Source organism: Lacerta agilis, chromosome 3, assembly GCF_009819535.1.
Source record: "Lacerta agilis isolate rLacAgi1 chromosome 3, rLacAgi1.pri, whole genome shotgun sequence".
In the NCBI taxonomy this organism is placed as follows: Eukaryota; Metazoa; Chordata; class Lepidosauria; order Squamata; family Lacertidae; genus Lacerta; species Lacerta agilis.
The window spans coordinates 52,743,901-52,767,710 of record NC_046314.1 but is presented as its reverse complement, the minus strand read 5'-3'; the positions used below and the strand labels follow the sequence as shown (position 1 = coordinate 52,767,710).

At 38.3% G+C, this 23,810-nt stretch overlaps 1 protein-coding gene across 4 annotated transcripts in view; it reads left to right on the top strand.

Moving 5' to 3' along the window:
- Window positions 1-23,810, top strand: part of TBC1D32 (TBC1 domain family member 32) — a 66,225-nt gene that overhangs the window by 21,176 nt on the left and 21,239 nt on the right. For 3 of the 4 annotated variants that reach the window (XR_004426226.1, XM_033143704.1, XM_033143706.1), the window contains 11 exons: window positions 1,206-1,265; window positions 2,630-2,768; window positions 3,096-3,183; window positions 4,103-4,221; window positions 6,421-6,537; window positions 9,449-9,537; window positions 15,032-15,154; window positions 16,711-16,819; window positions 17,191-17,284; window positions 19,673-19,798; window positions 21,962-22,045. Coding sequence is in view for 3 of the 4 variants with exons in the window: in XM_033143704.1 (XP_032999595.1) it covers window positions 1,206-1,265; window positions 2,630-2,768; window positions 3,096-3,183; window positions 4,103-4,221; window positions 6,421-6,537; window positions 9,449-9,537; window positions 15,032-15,154; window positions 16,711-16,819; window positions 17,191-17,284; window positions 19,673-19,798; window positions 21,962-22,045 (1,148 nt within the window). In the remaining variant the exon portion in view is untranslated. The remainder of the gene's footprint in view (window positions 1-1,205; window positions 1,266-2,629; window positions 2,769-3,095; window positions 3,184-4,102; window positions 4,222-6,420; window positions 6,538-9,448; window positions 9,538-15,031; window positions 15,155-16,710; window positions 16,820-17,190; window positions 17,285-19,672; window positions 19,799-21,961; window positions 22,046-23,810) is intronic. The other variant, XM_033143705.1, reaches the window with a different exon arrangement.

Sequence of the window (23,810 nt, the reverse complement as noted above, 5' to 3'; positions counted from 1 at the left end):
AATGAAGTGAGTCATTTTACTGTCAGAGTATAAGACAGCAATCACTTTATTTTAAAAAATAAGTTGCTTACAATGATAATTCTGCAGAAGAAAAATCTAGCAGCATATAAATGCATTTTTAAAAAGTAAGCACTATAGAATATAAAATCATGTTTAATAGCTTTTGAAGCGATATTTTTAAAGTTTTGATTAAAACTTAATTGATATATCAGCTTTCATGTGACAATTTAATACCTAACATGTATTTACATAATTTTAAGTCCTGCTAAGGAACAGGTGATTGCTATTATGTCTTCATATGTAAAACCACAGAGTTCAAAGAGGGTGCACATTCTTTTCCCCGTGATTGTACTAATGTTTAAGAAATTTGTGGTACATTAAAAGATAAAGAGACCCCTGACCATTAGATCCAGTTGCAGACAACTCTGGGGTTGCGGCGCTCATCTCGCTTTACTGGCCGAGGGAGCCAGCGTACAGCTTCTGGGTCATGTGGCCAGCATCACTAAGCCACTTCTGGCGAACCAGAGCAGCGCACAGAAACGCCGTTTACCTTCCCGCCAGAGTGGTACCTATTTATCTACTTGCACTTTGATGTGATTTCGAACTGGTAGGTTGGCAGGAGCAGGGACCGAGCAATGGGAGCTCACCCCGTCACGGGGATTTGAACTGCCGACCTTCTGGATACAGGTAGCTTTTGGATACCTATATCAATATTAGAGATATATAGTTCAGATTTCACTTTCTGTAAGAGTTTTTCCCCAGTGAAGAATTCAGTTTTAGATATGGGTGTTCTTAGGCGGGGTCTCTATGTTCTCTTCTCATGGGATGATTCTGTTGCTCTAGTGTTTTCTTCTTTCCAGTCCTTTCAGAGTGGTGAACAAAGTTTGGGTTAATAGTAGATACCTTGCAGGTGCAATGCTTGCTTGCTGCAAACTATGGTTTGCCTATTAAAAGCCAGCCTTGGGAACAGGCATTCCAATGCCGCATCCCACTCCAACACAGATCTCACCTGTTTCTCTCTCCTTGTCACCCTTAATAACACTTTTCTGTTATATCTGTACAAATGCTAATCATGGGTAGTGTTAGCCAGACTTACCAGAATATCACATAGATTTGCTAAAAACTGTATTAAGAAGGAACCTGGTTAGCATTAACTAGGGTTAGTGTTGGAGCAGGTGTAATATTAGGACTGCCTTCTCCCACAGATTTTTTGTACGCCAAGATCATCTTCAGGTGCCCTTCTCAATGTACCCCCACAATTTCAGGTTAGGCATATGACTTCTATGATTTTACTGTTCCGTTGTTTTTGTTGCCTTGTATGTGATTTTTGTGTTTAATTGTTTTACATGATTTGTAATACTGAAGGACGAGGTATGCATTTTATGTAACTGGCCACATTCAGATAATCGAACCACAGCTTAACGAGTGAAGATATTCACAAGCTTCATGTATCCACATGTTGCTCCTTTGCAGCAGTAAACGAATGAGCTGATAAGCTGTAGTTAAACAGAGGTTCATGTTACATCAGAATCAGGAACTTTGGTTAATGGCTTCTAAAGAAGCCAGGTTCTGAAAAGCAAGTGTAAGTAAGCTTTAGGTTTTGTCTCTTTTGGAATCCATTAATTATTGAAAGTAATGGGAAAGTAATGGAGGTTATGGTTAACTATTGCTTCCTGGCTTGCTTCTGTGTTCACATGAAGGGAGAGCAAAGGGCCTGCCTGCAGGTTACTCAAGATTCGATCATCTGAGTGCAGCAATAAATGATATTAAAATGTAATTAAGGCAAACAAAGGAAAGCAAGGGGGTGGGAAGGGAGTTGGTATTCTTCAGGCTGCCAAATTTGCAGACCTGAGTTTGTAGCAGGTTCACATTACATTGGCACTGGATGTTAGAATACAGTTATATGCATGCTTAGGAGCAAATTCTGTTGAACTCTCAGTAGGTAAGCATGCATCTATATGATCTGGAAAGCAACTCAAGAACTAGGGATTGGGTACCATGAGCACAGCTAGCACCATCCTATGGTCAGTAACAATCGGTGCAAATTGTGGATCCTTGCCTGCTGCGGGCAGAGTTTGCTTGTATGTGCAATTCACTGAGTTGGCATTATCACCATTATGCTTTGCTACCTTACCAACTATTCTGCTTCTCTCTTTGTCAGGTAGCAGAAACTTAAGCAAATAATCAGAAGAGTAATACGTAGAGTTAAACTCCTGCTTTGCTCTCAACCTCTTTTGTATATGGTGAAAGGGTATCATTGTTGGAGGGAAATGTGTCAGAAGAGTTAACAGACAAACCTATTAGATCCAAGAGAAGGACTTTAGACCTTCGGGGGAGACAGCTGTAGCGTAGGTAGAACAAGCACAGATATACAGCTGCTTTCCTAAACGAATTAATTGCACCCAGATGGTGAATTGAGTAGTGTAAGCCATATTGAATGGAAACATTTTTTCTAACAGAAATTATATACTGGTAGACCAGTCTATGTCTTTGTTATGACAAATGAGCCTTTTATGCAAAACATTACTAAAATAATCCCTTTATTCCTCATGGGAGAGGCTACTTGGTTGTTGTTGCTGTTTTTTGTGGGTACTTTAATTTAGTTTTTATATATTTGCTTTTTTTCCAGTATTGTACTGGAAGAGACGTTGTTGGATGACTTGCTAAATTTTGCAGCTACACCTAAGGGGCTTTTGCTGCTGCAGAAAACAGGAACAGTAAACGAGTGTGTGACTTTCATGTTCAACAGGTTCACAAAAAACCTCCAAGTAGGTATAATCATACACGCACACATATACTTATACATATACATATATGAAACAATATTTTCATCACTTAGTTTGCCTGAGCAGTCTTTATTGCCTATGCCATAATCTTTCTCTGTTAAAGCGGCATAATAGCATCAGAATGTTAATTAGGTAATGCTAGTTAATGATACATTTGATTATGGAATTAATTGTTTGTTCCAAAACAAACAAGGGCTATGTCTATAAAAAGGACCATTATTCTTATCTTGTATAACCAATGTTCCTCCTGTATCGCTAAGGTGTTTGAGCCCTTGAAATTTATGGTTTGTTATAATTTGTTTGTGCTAGATCTGTGGATTTGAAAAGTTTGGCTATGGAGCAATTGTATCGCAAGTAGCTGCAACAGCTGCAGGTGCTGTAGCTCTACAGAGTTCAGGTAACTTTTTGTATAGATTATCATGAATAAATCTTGGTAATTAAGGCTGCAATCCTAATCCCAATTCCCAGAGAGCAAGCACCATTGAATTCAGTAGGATTTAACTCCTATTGACATGGCTAGAATTGTGTCCATAGCTTTGACTTTTGTCAGCAAGCATCAGAGCTGTATGTGCTTCTGTATGGGACAGTTCAGACAGAATGCCAAACCATGGTTTTGCATTATATATTTGAGACTCTGTTTCTTCTCCATACCCCACTTTGCAGATGTCTCCCTCCTTTGCTAGTCTGGATAAAAGGCAAGCCGTGGTTTTCCAAAAGCCATGATTTGCATCAAACAAGGAAATGAGGGGGAAGGAGGAAGAGGAGCATGCAAGCCCAAAGATGCTGCCATGCTTGATCATGTAATGTCAGACCATGATGCGGGATTCAACTAAATTGTTGTGTGCGTGGGATTAGGGCTTCAATGGGGCTTCCTAAACCTGCCCTGGAGGATTGGGGAAACCCTCAGAACAGGCTTAGAGGGCTCTGGGGTTGAAGAGGTGGGAAAGTCCCATTGCACGAGCGGGCCTTGTTTCCCATGTGCACACCCCAGTGCTACATGAAATTCCACCCACTGAAGCACTGAGTGTGCCAGAGCAAAGTCCATGTGGAACCAGACACAGAGCCCCACCTGAAATGTGGAGGTGGCTGCACCAACTGTTCCTATTATGGTGTGAAACAGTACAGATTAAGAGACTGTGTTCGAAATTGTGCATGTTATGAAAGAGGATAGTTTCATTAGTGAAGAGCTATGGTAGCATTATCAGCTTAACCCTTATGGAAAGTGTTCTCAGTGTGGTTCCTGTCCAATAACGTTTGCTAGGACCTCTGCTATAAAATATGACAGAGTCCTTGTGAATAAAATACTCTCTTCCTAGGATTTATAAAAGCACTTGTTACCGAATTGTGGGGTGTTCTAGAGTGTGGAAGAGATGATGTCCGAGTAACTCACCCCAGATCAACACCAGTTGATCCCATTGATCGGAGCTGTCAGAAGGTGGTTTGAATTTTCTTTTGCACATTAATATGTGAATATAGTTTTTTATCCGAAGCAGAACGTTTTCCTTGGGATATTCCTTAAGTTGCTTATGGCTTGCTGCTTGTAAATTATGTATTATGCTAAGGTAGAGTATTGGGAAAACAATAAAAGAATAGCATGGGATTGCTGTACCATGCTCTGATATGCTTTTTATTGAGGATATGTTCTCAATAAACTTTCTAACAAGAATAGAGACTGACTCCAGAATTCAAAAAGAAAAAGAAGTGCTGAATTTGTTTAGTGTTAATATTCTTGAAGTTTAGCAGCTTAAAGAAGAGGAGCAAAATCAGTTTGAGAAGAGTTACGTATAATCGCATCAGGATTCAGTGAATATGTTTCAATCAATCAGTTTTATTATCTCGGCCAGAGGCCATAATACAGAACATAATTACTAACAACTACAAATAAACACAATTACCCAGAATAAAACAGTACCCATATAAAAGTCACAATCCACACTTCTTGCAAATAATCACCACCTCAGCATAATTCTTTGGTAGGATTTAAACAAGTGTATCTTGAGAAGTAGAAACTAAGTGACTGTTCCTACTTCATAATGTAGTTGCTGTTCCTTTGGGAAGCACCCTAGACTTCCTGCATTTTTTTGTACAATCTTTTTTTCTATCTCTGTGTGATGCAGCAATATCACTCTTCAGTGATCTTACATGCTGAGCATAGCCATGTACAGTGTATTTTAAATATACATCATTCAGGCTGAGAGAGAAACGGGTATACATAGAGCTCATCCTATTTGCTCTCAGCAGCCTAGTCTATGAATAGCCATGCCTGTCCTAAAGGAGGGGATTATCCAGCTTGCTACAGTGGTCTAATTGGAAAACAAGGGCTGTGCTATGCTAACTCTTGTCAGTACAATGCCATGGTGCAAAGATACTGTACTGGAAGGTAGTGTCCCCGTAAGTAAGACTTGCATTATGTTGGTCTGCCCTCCAGGTTTAAAATGCAAATGTAGCCTGGGCTTCACTGAAGGAGATTCTAGCTAAAGGCAGCAGTGTTTGGATTTGTGGCAGCCCTCAATGCTATTTGCTTTCTCATACCTGGATTCAAGCTTGCTTGATATGCCAGTTCCCCACTCCTGCTCCTATAAAGGCTAGGCCAGCTGGTATTGCATTAATGCCTGTGATTTGCAATGGGTGTTCATTCCAGCTGTTTGCATTAGATTTCCTTTCCGCCTTCTTTTCCACAGTAGGCGCCCTGCAAAATGTCTTTTAATTACCTTTAAATAGCCCTGCTCTGCCTGGGATGCAAACTTACCTTTCCATTCTGTGCAACTCTAAAGCTTGAAAACACCCACACTGATACGAGTTGGTCCAATAAAAGGTCACTCCTTAAGGATCCTCGGCTGGCTGTGACGCAGCTAGAATTAACTGCCGAGTGCTGATGATAGCCTGTGGAGCTGTACACCACTTCAAAGGGAGAAGCCGGATTTGATGGACGATTGATAGTGGAATTTACGAGGGTCTGGCCCTCCCGGAAAGGAGTGGGGACGGCTCACAGGGGAAGAAATTGGTGTGTCGCAGTTTGATTTACAAGTTTGATTTATGAGAGACTTTCAAGATGGCGTCAGCCGAAATGCGATATTGGGAGAGGATGGCTTTTTCCACACAGAGACATTATTTACTATAAGAGTGTCTGCTTGCTGGCATTTATCAGAGGCTGTGAAAATATTGACTTTATGAAGCAACTGGAAAAGATCATAAGAAAGCGCTCCGGAGTCCGAGACATGGGGAATTCACAAGTTAAAAATTTGGCATAATTGGAATTGTTATAATTGGAATTGTATAATTAATTTGGCATTGTAATTTGTTTGGTAATTGGAAATATATGTTGGAAAATCAATAAATATGTTTAAAAAAAAAAAAAAAAAAAAAATAAATAAAAGGTCACTCCTTATATATCACATTTGTGAAATCCAAAGTAATACTAACGGCTTTTGTAACAGGCTTTAGATTTATTTATTTATTTATTTAGACAATTTGTATAACTCGACGACAGTAGCCTCTAAGCAGTGTACAGAAGACTTGATACAATAAGACTAAAAATGTGTTAAAACTATAAAATCAGAATTCATTTAGAACGCCTGCTGGAATGAAATGCCAGTAATCATTTTGTTTACTGTGTCACCATTTCCTGCTTTAGTCTTTTCTAGCTCTGATAAACTTGTTATCCTACCCTGCTGTTTACGAACTGATAGGTGATCAAGCGATACCTAATAAACCAGAATATTCTCTCCGTGAAGTTCCTACAGATATTATAGTAAGTAGCTTTGCTTTCAATCCTTTTTGAAAAGCTCTGTTGAATGGTTATACTGCTCTGATTGAAACAAGCTTTTTTTTGCAAATGAATTTAATGTTTTCTTATTGCTTTAACTTTATAATTTTGCATCTCCTTTTCTTTTGACAATCATATGATGAGTGGTTTACAAATCTGTTCAATAAAAACAAGAAGCTTCATATGGGTTTGATGTTCTATTGCTCCTTAGGTCCTGAGTACATTTTCAGCATTTCTTTCTTGCATGCAGCATGAGGGCAGTATATGCACAGTGTCCTCAGTGTGAATCTATTTTTCCTACAGTCATAGGAAAGTGTAATACTTAAATAATAATCTGCAGATGCTGCTTTCTCTTGTCTAAAGACAAATCTCTTCTTTCAAGTGTAAGCAATGGATTTGATTATAATAAAATTATTCTTTATATCATATAAAATCTGTATATGTATAAAAATCTTTTGCATATCTAAAGAAATATAGTTATATTTAATTATAACCAAACTAGAACAAGAGTCACAATTTTGGCACCTGTGTGTACCAGCATAGCAGCACCTCTTATGAGTCTTGAGAAAGGTTTCAATAAGATCCCTTCAAAAATCCGCGATGCATGAGACACGCTTTGCTCATCCTGTTCAGGTCGTGTTTGCATTGGTTTGGCCTTTCCTCATGCCCCCTCAGACATGCCCACATTTCATTGGATGCCAGGATTGGACACCCACCCTCCTGCTTTGAGCAGAGGAGAGGTGCAAAGAGCTTTCCTGTGTGAGTGAGTGTGGTGGTGACTGATGCACATGCCTTTTCTTCATTGATAGGGAAGGGTTGAATACTTTTTGTATTCCTGCTCTTTTAGACATGGCAGCCATTTTTGTGTTATGCCATGCCCTCGTGGCAGCCATTTAGTGACTGACATTCAAGCACTTCCTCAAAATTGCCTATGCACCCACTGCCTCAAAAAGGTTGACGTTCCCTGATTTGGAATGTGATTTTCCTTTTCTTGGTCTTTTACCCATGGCCCACTTGGGAGATCCAGGGTAGAGACGTTACTGTGTTTGGTATTGCTGTGCTTTATCCCTGAAGGTAATTTAACCATAAAGGTATCTGTTAACCTTTATTTTTTGAGGGCAGTTCCTGAATCTTGGGGATGGCCCTTCCCACTTCCAGTGATGCATATGTGGGCTGTGGGGTCAACCAGATGTCTGCTTGTGTTGCCATCCCTGTAGATGATATTGGTGTAAATGGTTCTTTTTGGATTTCATCATTCTGTTGCTCTTCCTTTTGACTGGAATGCTTATCTTGGTGTAATGTTGATCAGGTTGCATCGGGTTGTTTCATGACAGTTTTATCCCTCTGTAGTAGGACTTGGATCAGTTCTATGTGACTATAGCTGATTTGTTTTAAGTAACATAACAATGTAAAATCTAAACAATGTATCTAAACAATGTAAAATCAAAATCAAAAGCTAAACAATGTAAAATAAAAAACAAAAGCAAATCAAATATTATACAAAACAAGAATCCATCAAAGTACAACAATATAATACAACAGCAAAATACAGCAACAGAATGCAATATAATTGCAATACTATCTCTAAAACACACACAAACATCAATATTGCAAAAAAGTATCCTTATAATGAATAATACAAATCAGGAATTCAAGAACCATACTTGGATACTGCTCATTCAGCCATCACACTTTTTTTTGCACACATTATACCACTTCATCCACTCAATTCTTACTTCAGCTGAACACTATAAACATTTAACAACCAAAAATTATGTACAAATCCAACTGGTGAAAAGCCAATCACCTGCCCTGCTCTCCAAAGATGGTAAGGGAGGGAGTAGATACAGCTGTGTGTGTTTTGTAACCCTGCTCTGTGCCCAGAACCTAGCCTGCTACTCTCTGGTGCAGTGAAGGGCATTAGTCTATCATCAGTGCTGAAAAAAATTCTTCTGCTAGTCTGACCATGCAATATGCTATCTTGTCTTGTGTCTCGGGTAGCACAATGTCTATGATCTCCCCTGCTACCATGGCAAACACACTATGCCTCTCATTAAAGGAAGGGTTGTTGCCCAGTGGTAGAGCATCTGCTTTCCATAGAGAAGGCCCCATGTTCAATTCCTGGTATCCCTGTGGGGCTGGGAAGGACTCCTGCTTGAAACCAGGAGAGCTGCTGCCACTCAGTGCAGACAGTACTGAGCTATATGGACCAATGATCTGACTTGAAATAAAGAGTATAGTGTCAAATCCCCTTTGGCTATTCACATTTATTCTGAGATTTTGGGAAAGAAACTGGAAACCTTACTCTTGGCTGCTACGCTACAGCTGGGCAAAAGTGTTTTTTTGCTCAGTGTAGACGGAGTTGGTTAGCTGTTTGAGGTGTCAAAGTATTTTGGATGTAAGATCAAATCAAAAGATTTTGCCAAATCTCTGTTCTTGGCTGATTACTTACACTCTCACATTAGCAAGGTTGTATAAATTTACTTGTTTAAGGAAGTAAACTTCCAATTAGGAACAGTTTTCCTTTATAGGAGTGTTATTCTATACTTATTCACTGTGTTTTCCCCAGATGTACACATAGATTTAAAAATAAATGCACTGGGTATTAAATACATGTAAAGTATCGGATAATGACTGTTTTTATGATTCTGTTTTCACTTGAGTCAGAGAAACTGACTGGAATGAAATGGGGAAAATACTTACTTTTTAAACACAAGAACAGTTTGCTGAATTACTTCTTGCCAGATTAAGAGCTATTTGTGAGGAAATGTAACAACCAAATCATATACTTGTCCATATACTTTAAAAAATGTGGCTTAATGAAAATGGTTGAGTAATAATGTTGTCTACTCAAAGTGCTGGTCACATATTAATAAAATTGGTGCTTATATTTCAGGATATCATTGACAGGCTTATAATTGTGAACACAGAAGCTAAAATTCATTCATTGTTCAATTATGAGCAGTCTCATATCTTTGGCCTGAGGTAAGATACTAATTTTTTTTATTCACTTAAGGTAAAATAATCTGCTAGTTTCTTCTGTTCTGCAATGCTGTCTTGGTAAAATGCTTATGAATCCGGCCAATATGAGGATGAGGGTGTAAGTATCTGCGAGTGAAGGAAGTATTTCCCCTAGACAGCTTGTATTTACCCAAGTTCATATGAGGCTTAGAGAAAATACTTTCAGTGCAAATCCTTGTTGCCCCCCCCCCCATTTTATTGTTTATCATAGGTTGCTTTTGGGGTTGGGACTCTTAGCTGCTTGGGATGCAGTCCACAAATTCTGCTGTGCTGACACAATAGAAAGAACTTAGGCATTTAAACCATTACTCCTTGCTGTCTCTTGTTGGATGAGGAAAGAAATGGGATGCTGAAATTTTAACAAGAGCTGCAGTGGTTTTGACTGATGTTTTGTAGCTTATTGGATCTTTGAATGTCAGGGATTTCCTGTGCCTGGTTTGATGAGCACAACCTTTTTTGTTATTGTTTATTTTATTTTTTTAAAAGCATGTATATACTATTTAAAGTTAAAAAAATCTCTAAGCTGTGTATAGTGTAACAAACAGAGTAGCTTATTAAACCAAAAAAAGCAGAACCTAAACCAGTAAAACAGCAATATAAAAACGTATAACAGTGAGGGGAAAAAACTCTTGAAGATTCAAACATGTAAAACAGGGTCCTGTCTTATGGGTTAGTGGAAGAGAAGTTTTCACATCTGAAGCAACTGATGATTGCTTGCTTTGTGCATGGCAAAGGGAAGGGCATGTAGGACCCTGAAAAGAGGACACGTCCGTGAATTCCCAGACATATGGCAACCCTATTCACCCTTCCATTGCAGCTCCCAGCACACACCCTGAAAATTGGCTTCAAAGGGTTGGGAGCCCCTCCAGAGCAATGTGAAAGGTGGCATGGAGAAGATAGAATAGGCAAAAATGGGTTCCTCCTTTTCAGTTAGCAGAGGTTTCCAGTGGACCAAAGGCCCTGTTGGGAGCTCACAGACACCAACTAGGTAATAAATGACAACAACAATAGTAATAATAATAATAATAATAATAATAATAATAATAATAATAATAATAATAATAATAATAATAATATAATATACTGGACCAGGCAATCTTTCAGATAACCTGGTCCCTAGTTGTTCAGGGCTTTATATATATTAACAAGTTGATCAGCAGAAGGATGCTTCAGGAGTTAACTATCTTTTGCTAGCACAGAATGAAGAAGTTTCTTCCTGCTCAGTTCACTCGCTTTTACCACTTTCTGTAGGTCAATTTCTTTCACTTCTGTGTGAAGTGAAAGTGTGATTCCTAGCTGCTGTAATTTTAGACTTGTGCCATGTGCTGTGCTATTCTGGTCCTCCGTCTGTCCCCAATATCTCTCTATTTCTTCTGCCTCTGATTGGAAGGTGTTGTTAGTATGTGGCAGACCCTGTTCCCTGTTCCTGACAGATTTCCGTTGCTGAAGTAGATCAGCTTCAGTATTGCTTGTTGACAGTTGGGAGTTTACATCTAACGCAACATGTGTCAGAGGGAAGAGGGCTCATTGGAGGGCCAGATCCACATATTAGAGCTGTTTCCCACCATGTCTCAACCCATGTCTAAAATAATGCTAACACTTGTTAAGAAATGTTATGCACAATAATTATAGGAAAGAGACTCCCAAATCCAGTGTCAGTTCTAACATCTCTCTACATTATAGCAATGAAATTTACTATGCTGAAGCAGTGAAACAATACTATATGCTGAAGCATTTATCATAGATTATTGTAATTTGTGTTCTAAAAGTTATACCTCATCTGTCAACATCATAGCATACAAAAATGGTTTAAAACAATTTAAAGCATAATGAAATTGCAGTAAAACCACCATAAAAACTGAGACAGTAGGCCACTGCAATGATGGTGTGCTGTTGTTGGACTTCTGGACCCATCATCCCTGACTATTGGCTATGTTGACTGGCGTTGCTGGGCTTTGGAGTCCGGCACCTTCTGGAGGGCTGAAGGTTCCCTGTCCCTAGTCTAGCTGCTCTAACATATTTATCGCAATAAAACTGTCTCAAATAGGAAGTGAATGTTGCTATATCTTCTTAGAGAGTATTTACAGTCCTGTGTTTTTTTGTTTTGTTTTTTGCAGTAGGTTTTTTTTTTAATAGGTTTCATATTAATACAAGTGAAAGAATTGTATTCTTAATGGTCTTAATCTCAGTGGTCCACAACCAAATCATCAGAATGGATATTGCAAAACATTGATATCCCTCAAGTCTGATGAAAGGCAGGCGCCCTTTTGAATTTTCTTAAACAATTCTCAAAAACAATTTCCCCAGGGGAAAGGCTTCACTGCTTGCTTCCCTTTCTACTAAACTTATCATTGTCTGTTGGGGAGGCCTGTCTGCTAGGGAATCTGAGAAATGAAGTTCCCAATGGATCTTGGCTCAAAAGGCAGCAGTTTCCCATGCTCCCTTGCTGCAGTTAATTAACACTCAGGAGAATGTGTAACTTTCCCCTAAAGAAACTAGCTCATTGTATTCTCAAGAAAATATGTGCAAGTAGTTGTCATTAGGTTATGTGCCTGTCCTTCTTTCTGAGCATAATAATGAGAAGCCTCAGGTTAATTTTAGCTTTTTATTTGTACCTGAAGTGCCACAAGATTTTCCATTAGTGCATCAAGAGTTTAAATTGGATTCTCTACTTTGAAGATACATTATCTGGATTAAAACCTTTATTCTCTTCCAGTAATCTTAGTACCTGTCAACTCTAGTTTTTAATAACGTTATTTTGGTTCATTTCCTGTATTAGATGTTTCATAGTTGTTCATGCTCTCAGGAGAAGCACAGGGAAGCAGCCCTGTACTCACCTTTCTTTGCAGAACAGGGGGGTGGGTAGAATCAGGCTCACAAACCGCAACCAGTTCCTCTTAGATTTTGGGAAGACTGAGCTCCAAACTACTTATAGCATTATCACATGATTTGTCTTTCTAGACTACTGGTAGTTCTTTCCCTGATTCAAATTGGGAACCTGGTTTGATAGGAAGGTGAGCCTGCTGCTGTATTCCCTGTCTAGTTTGCACACATAACTTTGCTTGGGAATATGCTTCTGTCAGCCAAAATAAGCTAATTTTGAATCAGTGTATTACCTATAGTTTTTTAAAAAAAATATTTAGTGCAAATTATACAGGATATTGCAGTCGTTCTAATTTTTGTTTTGGAAAACAAAACAGATTGTATTTTCTTCCAGTTTCTCTACTGGAATTGTAATTATGTTGTGTAAACAATCTTTAGCAATAGTTTTAGGGAACTGTATCTTTTAAACGAATGTACCGTGTTCTACAGAATCTGAGTATTGTCAATGGAGGAGGATAACTTAACATGTCATATATTAATGAGGGGGAAATTCCCTGTTTTGTTATATATTCACATCTGGTCTGTTGCCAGTATCATTAAAACCTGACTGCAGGTACAGGAAACAAATAATTAAATAAAGCAGTATTGTCACAATCTGCACATAAGCACATCTATTTGCATTTGTTTTTAAATTTCAAGCAACACTTGAAATCTTGAAAAGCAATATTAACAGAAGTTAACAGGAAAAAATGGAAGGACCTAAAATAGCATGGCTAGCAGAAGAAGTACAGTAAATGGAAATAGTTCCTTTGAACTGCATTAGATTTGCAATATGAAACCGCCATTACTGATATCAGATACAGAACAGAGGGATAAAGAATAGTGTCACATTTTCCATACCTTTTGAAACAACTAGGGAGCATTGGCTATGAGTACAAAAGAGCAATCAGGGCTTTTAGTCCTAGACCAAGGGATAAAGTGGTGACCAGTAGCTATTTCACAAGTTATATAGAAGATGTGCATCTGTTACGAGCTCATGAAAGTGCAGTATAATTCATGCAAAGGCATTTAGTGTGGATAACTTGGATAGAAAATGGTCTGGATTAGTGGGTTAAAGTATTCTAGTTTTAATATCAATGGGTGCTTTTGTTTCCTTTGTTTGCTAGTAATATTCAAATTAAACCGTCAAAGACATGCCATGCAGAAAAGGGCATTTGTGTATGAAAAATTATTTTGATATCACACTGATTTTCTGAATGCATCATAATGTTTCTCCCCACACTGATTACTCATAAGTAATTCATAATAATTTTTTCATACTGAAAATGTTTTAGAAATGACACGATCATCAGTAATGAAAATATGAATGCCTCTCTTTTGTTCCATAAATCTTTATGAAAGCATTAAATGTCTCAGTATTGATTTTATTAATCTCTCTGTATCACTTCTTGAAATATACTAACAAATGAATGCTTGTCCTGAAGATTATGGAGAATAATTTTATGAATAAAACATTCAAGCAAATGAATAGGCTTTTGAAACTAAAAATAGTTATTACTATATTGCCTTTAGTAGCTTTGTTTTTCAGCAGCCAAATGAGAAGGAAATCTGGGTCCACTGTAATATTATGTTGGGCTCTTCTTCCACCTGTTTGTGAAATGAAGCATCTGGGTTACACGGCATGAATGAGATAAATTTGGACAAACCAGCCATGTAAAATGCAGTGCATTTCTGTACATGTCTACTTAGGACTAAATCATATCGCCTACTCCCATGTAAATGGATATAGGATCAGAACACTGGGAAGGCACTTTTCTTTCATAAAGGGGCCAAAGGTTCTTTCCATGTTAGCTTGCTTGCATTGCTGCCATCCTTGGTTCATTCACTTTTTTCAGAGAAAATGGGTGGCATTGTTGAGAAGTTGTTACTTCCTTACATTGTGCTCTCCCTTTTTCTGGCAAAATTTCTGCTGATTTTTTTTAAAAAATATAAATTACAACACAACTGCAGGACACAGCCTGTCTGGTGTGGACATTCCAACGGGTATTCAGCACTCCTGTGCTTTTAGTTACAAGCTTCCTAGTTTCAGGTTGTTGTTTTAATTTCTGTTTTGTGTAGCAGTGGGCTTACTGATAAAATTGTTTCTATAAAGCCTTTCTACATTGTTCCTTATCAATCAGTTTCTGTTCCTATTGCAGAAAGGAGCTTTATATAGTAAAACAACGTTGTTTTTTATTGTATAAAAAATAGAAGAAAAAAATAAAAGGAAGAACTGGTAATTAAACCCCCTTCTCCTTGGAACAAAAACTGACAATAAGAAATTGACAGCCAGTTTAGCAATATTCAACAAGAAGGAATAAAAAGGCAGTGTGTGCACGCCAGAATATAATAGAAATACCTTAGCTGTGGATAACAGTGTTGTTTCAAATGGTGTTCTAGGAAAGGTCAGTGATATTCTACATGCGAACCATGTGCTGTGTCCTAGGTTCCTAATTTTGCATTGTATTACACCAGTTTGTTTGTTTCTTTGTTTAAAAAAAGAACTCAACTCCAAAATCTTTAAACTGTTGTAGTGCTTCTCTGCATTTCCAATAACTTCTGATGTTCTGATATTTCAAAATATTACATCCTGCAGGTTATTAAATGTGCTCTGCTGTGATCTAGATACACTTCTACTTTTAGAATCTCAGTATAAGGTATCAGAAGTGCTCTTGGATGCCCAAAGAGAAAATACCATCTACATTTCTGAAACTTCTCGGTAAGGAATATTCATTAAAAAAAATTACCACCCCACTCTATAGTTCTGTGTAATCTTTACTTAGAGCTTTTCACATAAACCCCCAGCCTCACGCCCCAAAAGAAAAGTATCAGTGGAGAAGGCAGCTCTTCAAATAATAATAATAATAATAATAATAATAATAATAATAATAAAAAAATATTAATGTATGACTTCATTGAGTTAAGGAATTTGGCATGAGACTTTTTTTTTCATTTGTTGGGGATACAAAAAGTATGGTATTGAAAGCATGAAAATGGGTTCTGTTTCTTGTCCTCATTGTTTTGCCACTTGAACTGTTATTGGATGTTTTCTCTGAAGACTACATATCGTTCTTTACTACTTGGCTGCATACGGCCACTACGAAGCATGCATGAGGTAACTGTGCCTCTGAAGGAACAGGTGTGCAGCATGGGAGTCATTTTGGACTCCCAGCTGTCCATGGAGGCATATATCAATTCTGTGTCCAGGGCAGCTGTCTACCAGCTCCATCTGGTACGCAGGCTGACACCCTACCTGCCTGCGGACTGTCTCGCCAGAGTGGTGCATGCTCTAGTTATCTCCCACTTGGACTACTGCAATGCGCTCTACGTGGGGCTACCTTTGAAGGGGACCTGGAAGCTACAACTAATCCAGAATGTGGCAGCTAGACTGGTGACTGGGAGCGGCCACCGAGACCACATAACACTGGTCTTGAAAGACCTACATTGGCTCCCAGTACGTTTCCGAGCACAATTCAAAGTGTTGGTGCTGACCTTTAAAGCCCTAAACGGCCTTGGTCCAGTATACCTGAAGGAGTGTCTCCACCCCATTGTTCTGCATGGACACTGAGGTCCAGCGCTGAGGGCCTTCTGGCGGTTCCCTCGCTGTGAGAAGCCAAGTTACAGGGAACCAGGCAGAGGTCCTTCTCGGTAGTGGCACCCACCCTGTGGAACGCCCTCCCACCAGATGTCAAAGGGGAAAAAACAACTACCAGACTTTTAGAAGACATCTGAAAGCAGCACTGTTTAGGGAAACTTTTAATATCTGAAGGACTATTGTATTTTAATATTTTGTTGGAAGCAGCCTAGAGTGGGTGGGGTATAAATAATAAATGGTAATGATGAAGGTGTACAATCAACATGAGGTGGAATGAACATCCCTGATGTATTCACGACCTTTATTGGGCTGGCAAGGATGGGAATAATTTGTAAGTTTGATACTCCTTTGAAGTAATTTGATCTTGGGAAGTGCTGGTATATTATCTCAAAAACCATTAAGGTTGTTGAATGCACCATAAGTAAATACTGAATTCCATAAAATGAGTAGTTTGTACTATATTCTGGTCAAAAAAGAATAAGCAAAGCGCACATAGTGCATTCTCTTCTACCTCTGAATTCCCCTGAATCCAGTGCCAGGATTTTGTTAGCTTGTTCAAAACTGCAATTCAGTGTCCATGCTAACAACCAGGCTTGAAGTACTTTCTCAGTAATTTAGCTCTTGAGAATCATGAGACTCATGGCAATTTCCACATGCAATTCTATTTTGTTTTGTTGCAGAGACTTTATAATTGATGGCCTATCAGTAGAGAGAAACCATATTCTTGTTAGAATAAATCATGTTGGTGGACCAACAGAACGAATCTTGCCTCCAAGAATATTGCATAAGGTTGTAAATGTGCTTTTCAGTTTTCTTCACATTTAGCCTCTTTGGGATAAGTGCTGCAAACTGAGATTTATTTATTATTTCTACCATTTATTTAGAGCTGATTATTCCATTGAACCTCTTCTGCCTAACTGCAGCTACTGCCCTTTGAGTGGGTTTAAAAGAGTTGTGATGTGTAATCATCCCGACTCATTACACTGATAGCATTAAAATACAGTGTCAAGTGCACTATGTTGTATATGTAGGTAATGCATGAAATACCTGAATATTTCCTGTAAGTACAGAGTGCAGATTCTTCAAAGGACAGAATGAAATAGACAAGCCATCAGTAAGTTACCTATAACATCACTTTATTATTGGTGGTTCTCCCTTAGGGTGATGATCCATATCCTTGGCCCATGTTTTCGTCATATCCTTTACCAACATGCTATCTTGCTGAATTTCCAAGAAAAACTGACACAAGGCAAGGTATAATATGCTTGTTTACTGGAGTGATATATGTGAAAAGTACAAATATGTATTGTTAGATTAATTTGTGGTTGTGGTTGTGTGTTAGGCTATGCATAAATCTTTGTTTGGAGGAACCTTTTTGAAAGGCTCACGAGGCTGAAGAATATGAGCTAAACATATCTGTATGGCAGCTGGAGTTTACCATATTCCTTTGTGATACTTTTTCTTATTTTTATCTCTTGATTTTCTGTTTGCATTGCTTGGTTTGTATTTTATCATTGAGATGCAATATGGATCTGTATCCATTCACATTTGAATCATAAGGTGTTGTCACGGAGAGGGTAGCTCCAAGCAAAATCCCTTGTGAAAGAGAGAACACAGTAGGTGCAGGTATTTGTGTCCAGGCAAACAGTACAATAACGGCATGCATTTCAGACACTTAAGACTCTTTAGAGGATAAAATAAAAAGTCTTTGTGGAGCTTAACTCCACAAATCAAGGAATTTTACTGAATGTGTCCCATGTCCCCATAGACAGCATTTATTCCCCTAAGAAGAGTCTTATGCATTCAAAACCTGCCGGGATTGCATGGTTTATCTGTGCCTACTGTGCTTTTCCCTTTCAATTCTAAGATGCGCACATTATCCATTAGGCTTAACATTTTTGTTAAAATACATGTACATTACCAAGTGTTAAATTGAACACAGGATGACTTTACATTTGTTCCTTGAATTTAATACAAACACAGCAGGGTTTTTATAATAAAAGCAATCAGATACTAGGACCCAATTCCTTTACGTATGAAAATCAAACTGAGCGAAAACAGAATATGGGAACAAATTAGTTTTCCCCTCCCACCTGATAACATATAAAGAAAACTCAGTTTTGTTCTAGAAAACCTTTCCCTACCCTAGTACTTTCTGCCTGGGGTTGAATCAGGGCTGTCAAAGTGAGGCAACTGCCTCTGGTGACCGTATATTATAATCTTATACTTTGCTTAAGCAGGCAAGTTTCTTGGTGTGTTCCTGAATTGAATCTGTCTCCTAAAAGAGACACAGTATTGTGTTTTCTAAGCTATTCTTGTTAAGTACATTCTAATCTTACATTATTGCCACCTTTCATTCTCATAAATGGAAAGGGCAATCATTTAGAGTCAAAAAGTGGGATCCTGAGAAGCATGATAAGACATATGGAATACCTTACACTTACAAATAGATATAAACAAAAGGTGTTGAAAGTAGGAAATGAATAACTATTCCTCCTTGGCTAGCAGGACTGGTAGTTGGGTTTAGGCTCCACCTTTAAGCTCCCTACACCCTGAAATAATTTCCTCATGCAAAGTTACCAAGAGCAGGTGGCTACAGTGGGAACAAGTCATGATCATACAGGGAGAAAAGACCAGAGGACTTTCATCATCACCAACAATCTAACCTGCGTAAGAAGCTTCTTTTTCCCTGTGCCTGGCTACATGAAGTGAACATTAGATGAAGAACTAAATTAGGCTTGTACCAATGAGGGCCTTTGAGAAATGAAGCCTTTTGGTGTAATTACTTGGCATTTGAATGTGCATATGGAATAGATTAGAAGAATTGTACTAGTTGAACAGCTTCATGAAATACTCTGGGTTGGTCAAATGAATTCCAGTGACAGGAAAACAATTTAAGTATAAATTATTAAAGTCCAAACACTATTTTGAAATGCATTTTATGCAGTGAAAGAAACAGAAAGCAAATATTTTCTGTTTAATGAAAAAAAAAAGGCTAACGGCATTTGCAAGTGATGATTTCATTTAGGAAGTTGAATATTAAATAGGATACTAAAATGCTGAAATGAAGCAGGAATAATAAGTATCTTAAAGAAACAAAGTTTTAAAACTCTGACTACAGAAATGTTTTATTGTGTGTACTTAAAATGAATTTAGGCAATTTTAAAGCCTAGAAACAGGTACGATATTGCACAAACAAGAACTTGGTAGAGGATAATAGCAGGGAGAAATTATCTTGATCACTTTGATATTTACAATTAAGAAATTCACTGAAAGCTGCTTGGAGGCTCATAAAGAGCCATTTCTAAGCACCTGTTTGTAAAAAGCAGGACTTTTAATTTCAGGAAATTGCTGTTACTATGGTAATATTTAGTAATTCTAATACTGCATGAGGTATAAATAGGCAGAGCAGCCAGGTGGGAGGGGAGAGGAGTGCCTCCCAGCCTCCATCTGCTGCTTGAGCCAAGCAACTCACCTTCACAGTCCAGTCCTCTTATGAACTGTGAACATCTTTATGTATTTCCTTGTATAAGAGCTTTGTTGGTTTGAGGCAGACTTACTAAGTTCTTCACTGATTGTTGTGGTCATTTAGGCTAAAGTAAAACCATAGCTTTCATAGCAATATTTTCATCTTCATTTTAGATGTTGATGCTAGCAAGCTTGCATGTGCTTTAAATAATCCAGATAAACCGCTGGAATTGATTGACAATATTCAAAGACACTTTTGTGAAATCATGGAAAACAAACCTACTGTTATGAGTGGAACCAGTAAGTATAATTATTTTTAAAGGGAAATTGCTTATCCTTGCTACGTTATATTGATGATTCAGTGAGGTATGATTGAGGACTGTCAAAGGGGAAGACATGTGGCTGGGGAAACCCAGCCGGATGGGCGGGGTACAAATATTTTATTTATTTATTTAAACCAGCTTGCATTATATGTTGCTATATCCTAAACTTGTTGGAATATGCCTGTCTCAAGCGACAATTGAGGTGAAGTCAAACTGTTGCTGGGTTGTAGTGCTTGCTGTGGCTATAGAGAGCAATGTGGGAGAGACATGTTTTGTTGCAGCTGGGGCAGATGAAGGTGTCCACTTGTGCTGCTGCAGACGCACCATGGCGTTTCTTCTCTCTGAACTCCTCCCAGCGGTTATTTCTCCTCTGCTCTATGGGGAGCTGGCTTCCAGCACCAGGCCCATTGGTAGACCAAATATGCGTTCCAAAGATGTCTGCAAATGTGACATGAAGCCTGACAACATCAACTCCCATCAGACCGGAATCCCTTGCAGACTACTGCAGTGCCTGTAGACATCATGTATCCATAGCAGTATATCCTAAACACCCCTCTAAGAATCCCTGATAGAGTTACTCCAAATGAATTACTACATCAGAATTATACATTATTTAGGCAATGATTTCCCAAAGTGGTTGATATTGATGTGAATGTGCAGGGGCTGAATAAAATATCTAGAATTCCAAAGTAGGTCAGAAACAGCCTAGGGTTGGAAAAGATTGCCACAAGGGACAGTGTGGAAATGCAACAAGCCTCAGGAATAAAGAACATTAATATGTACAGAGTGCATCTCCCTTGCCAATGAGGAACCTCTGTATTTAATAGATGATTTTGTAGTGCAACAGTATTCCTTATTTTTTCCCCATTTTATGATTCCTAGTAATGGTGATTGGTGGTTAAAAAAAAAGGTTGATTATACATTGATATTTCTGGATGTCATTTCATTTACATTCCTAAGAATTTGGGTTGGGGTCAGTGACAACTTTATAAGCTCGTCAAGGGGTCAGTGAACTCTGTTGGTGAAAGCCTGCTCTAGGCAAACCTGTGTTTGCAAAGATAACTTTGGGAACTATCCATGAAAGAATGAAAAACAATCATACTCAACTATGCTGTGTGCATAGAACATAGAACTCTTCTCCCATTTAGGGCTTTCTTACTCATTTAGATGAGTAAGACAAGTGCAAAAGACTTCCATGGAGAGCTTGGAAAGTTTCCTGCTGAGATGCAAAAGGAAGTAGGTAACTGTGTTGGAACGCCTTTTCACAAAGGAGGACAGAAACTCTTAAAGTGCATTGACCTTTACTGCAAGATGAAGGCCAAACTTCCCTCCTCAGAACCTCTATATAGAAGAATGTAGGCAGTGCAATCTAATTACAGCTAATTTTCTTTATGTTGAAACTGTCTAACAAATTCCGAAGTAATCCTTAGAGGATCCAAGGATAACAAACGATTCCCTTTCAGTTTACACTGAATAGATTGTCAGAGAAGCCATTAAAATTTTAATTTAAACCAGGAATGTTGTTATGAATACAAAAACAGAATGCCTGTTTTGAATTACTTTTGCCATGCTTTTGTGAATAAACATGCAGTCGTATAGGCAGCTTTAGGCTGCAATCCTGTAAAGCACCTAACTGGGGGTAAGCCTCATTGAACCCCAGTGAGGCTTTCTTCTGTCTGCATATGTAGTAGATTGCACTGTTAGTTGCCTGTAGGCTTTAATTTTGGTTCATTTTCTACTCACTGTTGTGCTGTGGTCAGAGTATTGGCTTACATCAAAGGGACTAAGATTCAGCTACAGAGCTCACGGGGTGCCCTTGAGTCACTCACTCTTTCAGCCTATCCTATCCCCCAGGGTGATCGAGGGGATAAAATGGAGTGGAGCCAGCTACATATGTCACCTTTGGTTCTGTGGTGGAAAGGCAGGGTATAAGGGAAACAAACAAATTGGTTAATATAGTTCTGCATTTTACTTTGTGGCATATATATATATATATATATATATATATATATATATATATATATATATATAGTTTACTGTTACAAAATTGTGCACACACAAATCATAAAACATGACATGAATTCTTTTTTAAAGGAAAGTTTGTGGTATTGGTGCTTTAATCATTTTGGTTTTATTGCAGATTTGGCAGTATTAATGGAAATGTTTGTCTTGCATCTTTCTGAGACACCGTCAGAATGTTACTTCACCAGCAGAGAATGTGAAGGTAAATTTTCTTCTCCCATGTTGTTGGTTTTTTTTTTTTTGCTTCCAATGGTCAACTGAAAAGTAACTGCCACATTTCTTGCTTCTGAGTCTCCCTCAGTGGCCATCCACTCAGTAACTGAGTGGAACAGGTAGAGATAGCAGGCTCCTTTCTGTTGATCTGATTTGATCCAGCTGACCTTCACTTTTTGACTGAGAAAGAAAAGCAGGCTATAATTATAATTAATACATTATAATAGGAGGATGGTAGATCTTGGCATGTTATGACGTAGTGATGAAGTTTTCACCTTTCTTATAGCAACATGCATAGGTTGTAGAATACTGAGTTTACTATTTTATTCTAAAGTGTGTATTTGTCACAGCTTACAGTTGGTGGCAGAGGGGCAAGGGACAGAATTCATAGACAAATAGGGGGATCCCCATAAGGGTTTCTTGGTAGCGATGCCCTAAGGCCTTGGCTGCAGCTCTGGGGACTGAGGCTGGCCTCTTTGCACCCACGTGGGTGAGCGACCACTGGGATGACCCACAGTGAGGTGGGCCATTCCCTAATTCCTGACAACATCAGGTAGAAGTCAGGCCACCCAATACCAAGATCCTTGCTGCCATGCCACAACAATCTCCATTATCAATACAAAATTGTGGCATATTTTCCCCAGCCATTGACTTTGTGTGTGATCTTTGGTCCAGTATGCTTGCACTCTGTGTCTCAGGTACAGCATGTAACTCTCAACATTAGCTGGCTTTTGCAGAGTCACTTTGACCCTGTCACCTCATTTTTGGAAAAAAAATGCTTTCTTAGACCTTTCCAATAGGCATAAATCTGACATAAAGCACACATGATTTCACTAAAATAAGGAGGGTCCCTCTGAAATACCACATAGCTATTTACATCTCATTGTGGTTCAGGAGTAGCTGGAACATGTTTTTTTTTATTCGCTGCTTCTGTAGAGCATTTTATTCCACCTATCAATGGAAATTGAAATGTTTTAAAAATGAAATATAATTTTATATTTTCGACATATTCCTTTGACAATTTTGTTACAGTATGGCTCCTTGTTTCTCTTCTCTGTATTGAGCCCTTGAATCATATATTGGAATAAACCACAGAGAATCATTGAGCAAAAGAAATCTGATATAAGGATGTTCAGTATCCCAAATTATTTGTAAAGAGAGCAGATGGATTTGAGTTTTAATAAGCCAGCAGACTACTTAGTGCAGCCCCCCCCACACTCACACACACACACACACACACCTCTACCTACCCACCTTGGCTAGGCTTTGATCAACAGGGAGTATAACAATAGTTTAGCCTGGCTTTTTAATGAATAGAATCAATGTGTTATATGAAAGTAGTTTCAGGACAATGCATTGATATTCAGTGTTATCATGTTTCTGGAAATGAGAAATTGATTATCTTAAACTACAGCAGCTTTCTAAACCCTTGGGTAGTTGAAATTAGAATAACACAATTCATCCAGCTGTTGTGAAATCCCTCAGGATTTCAATCCATTATAAAATTTGCAAATCTGGAAAAATCAAATTAGTTTCGGTTAGCGTTTTAAAGATGAGGGAGAATAATAAGCTAATGTATTGACATTTATACAGTTGCAGGGCTTTAAAAATTATAATAAACAATAGCAACACTTAACTCTATATTGTCTGTCTGTTGGCTTATGTGGAAGATGCGCTTAAAGTTAAAGCTTCTATGAAAAAAGACTTATGGAAATCCAGCCTCTGTCTTTCATATAATATATGGGTGACTTATG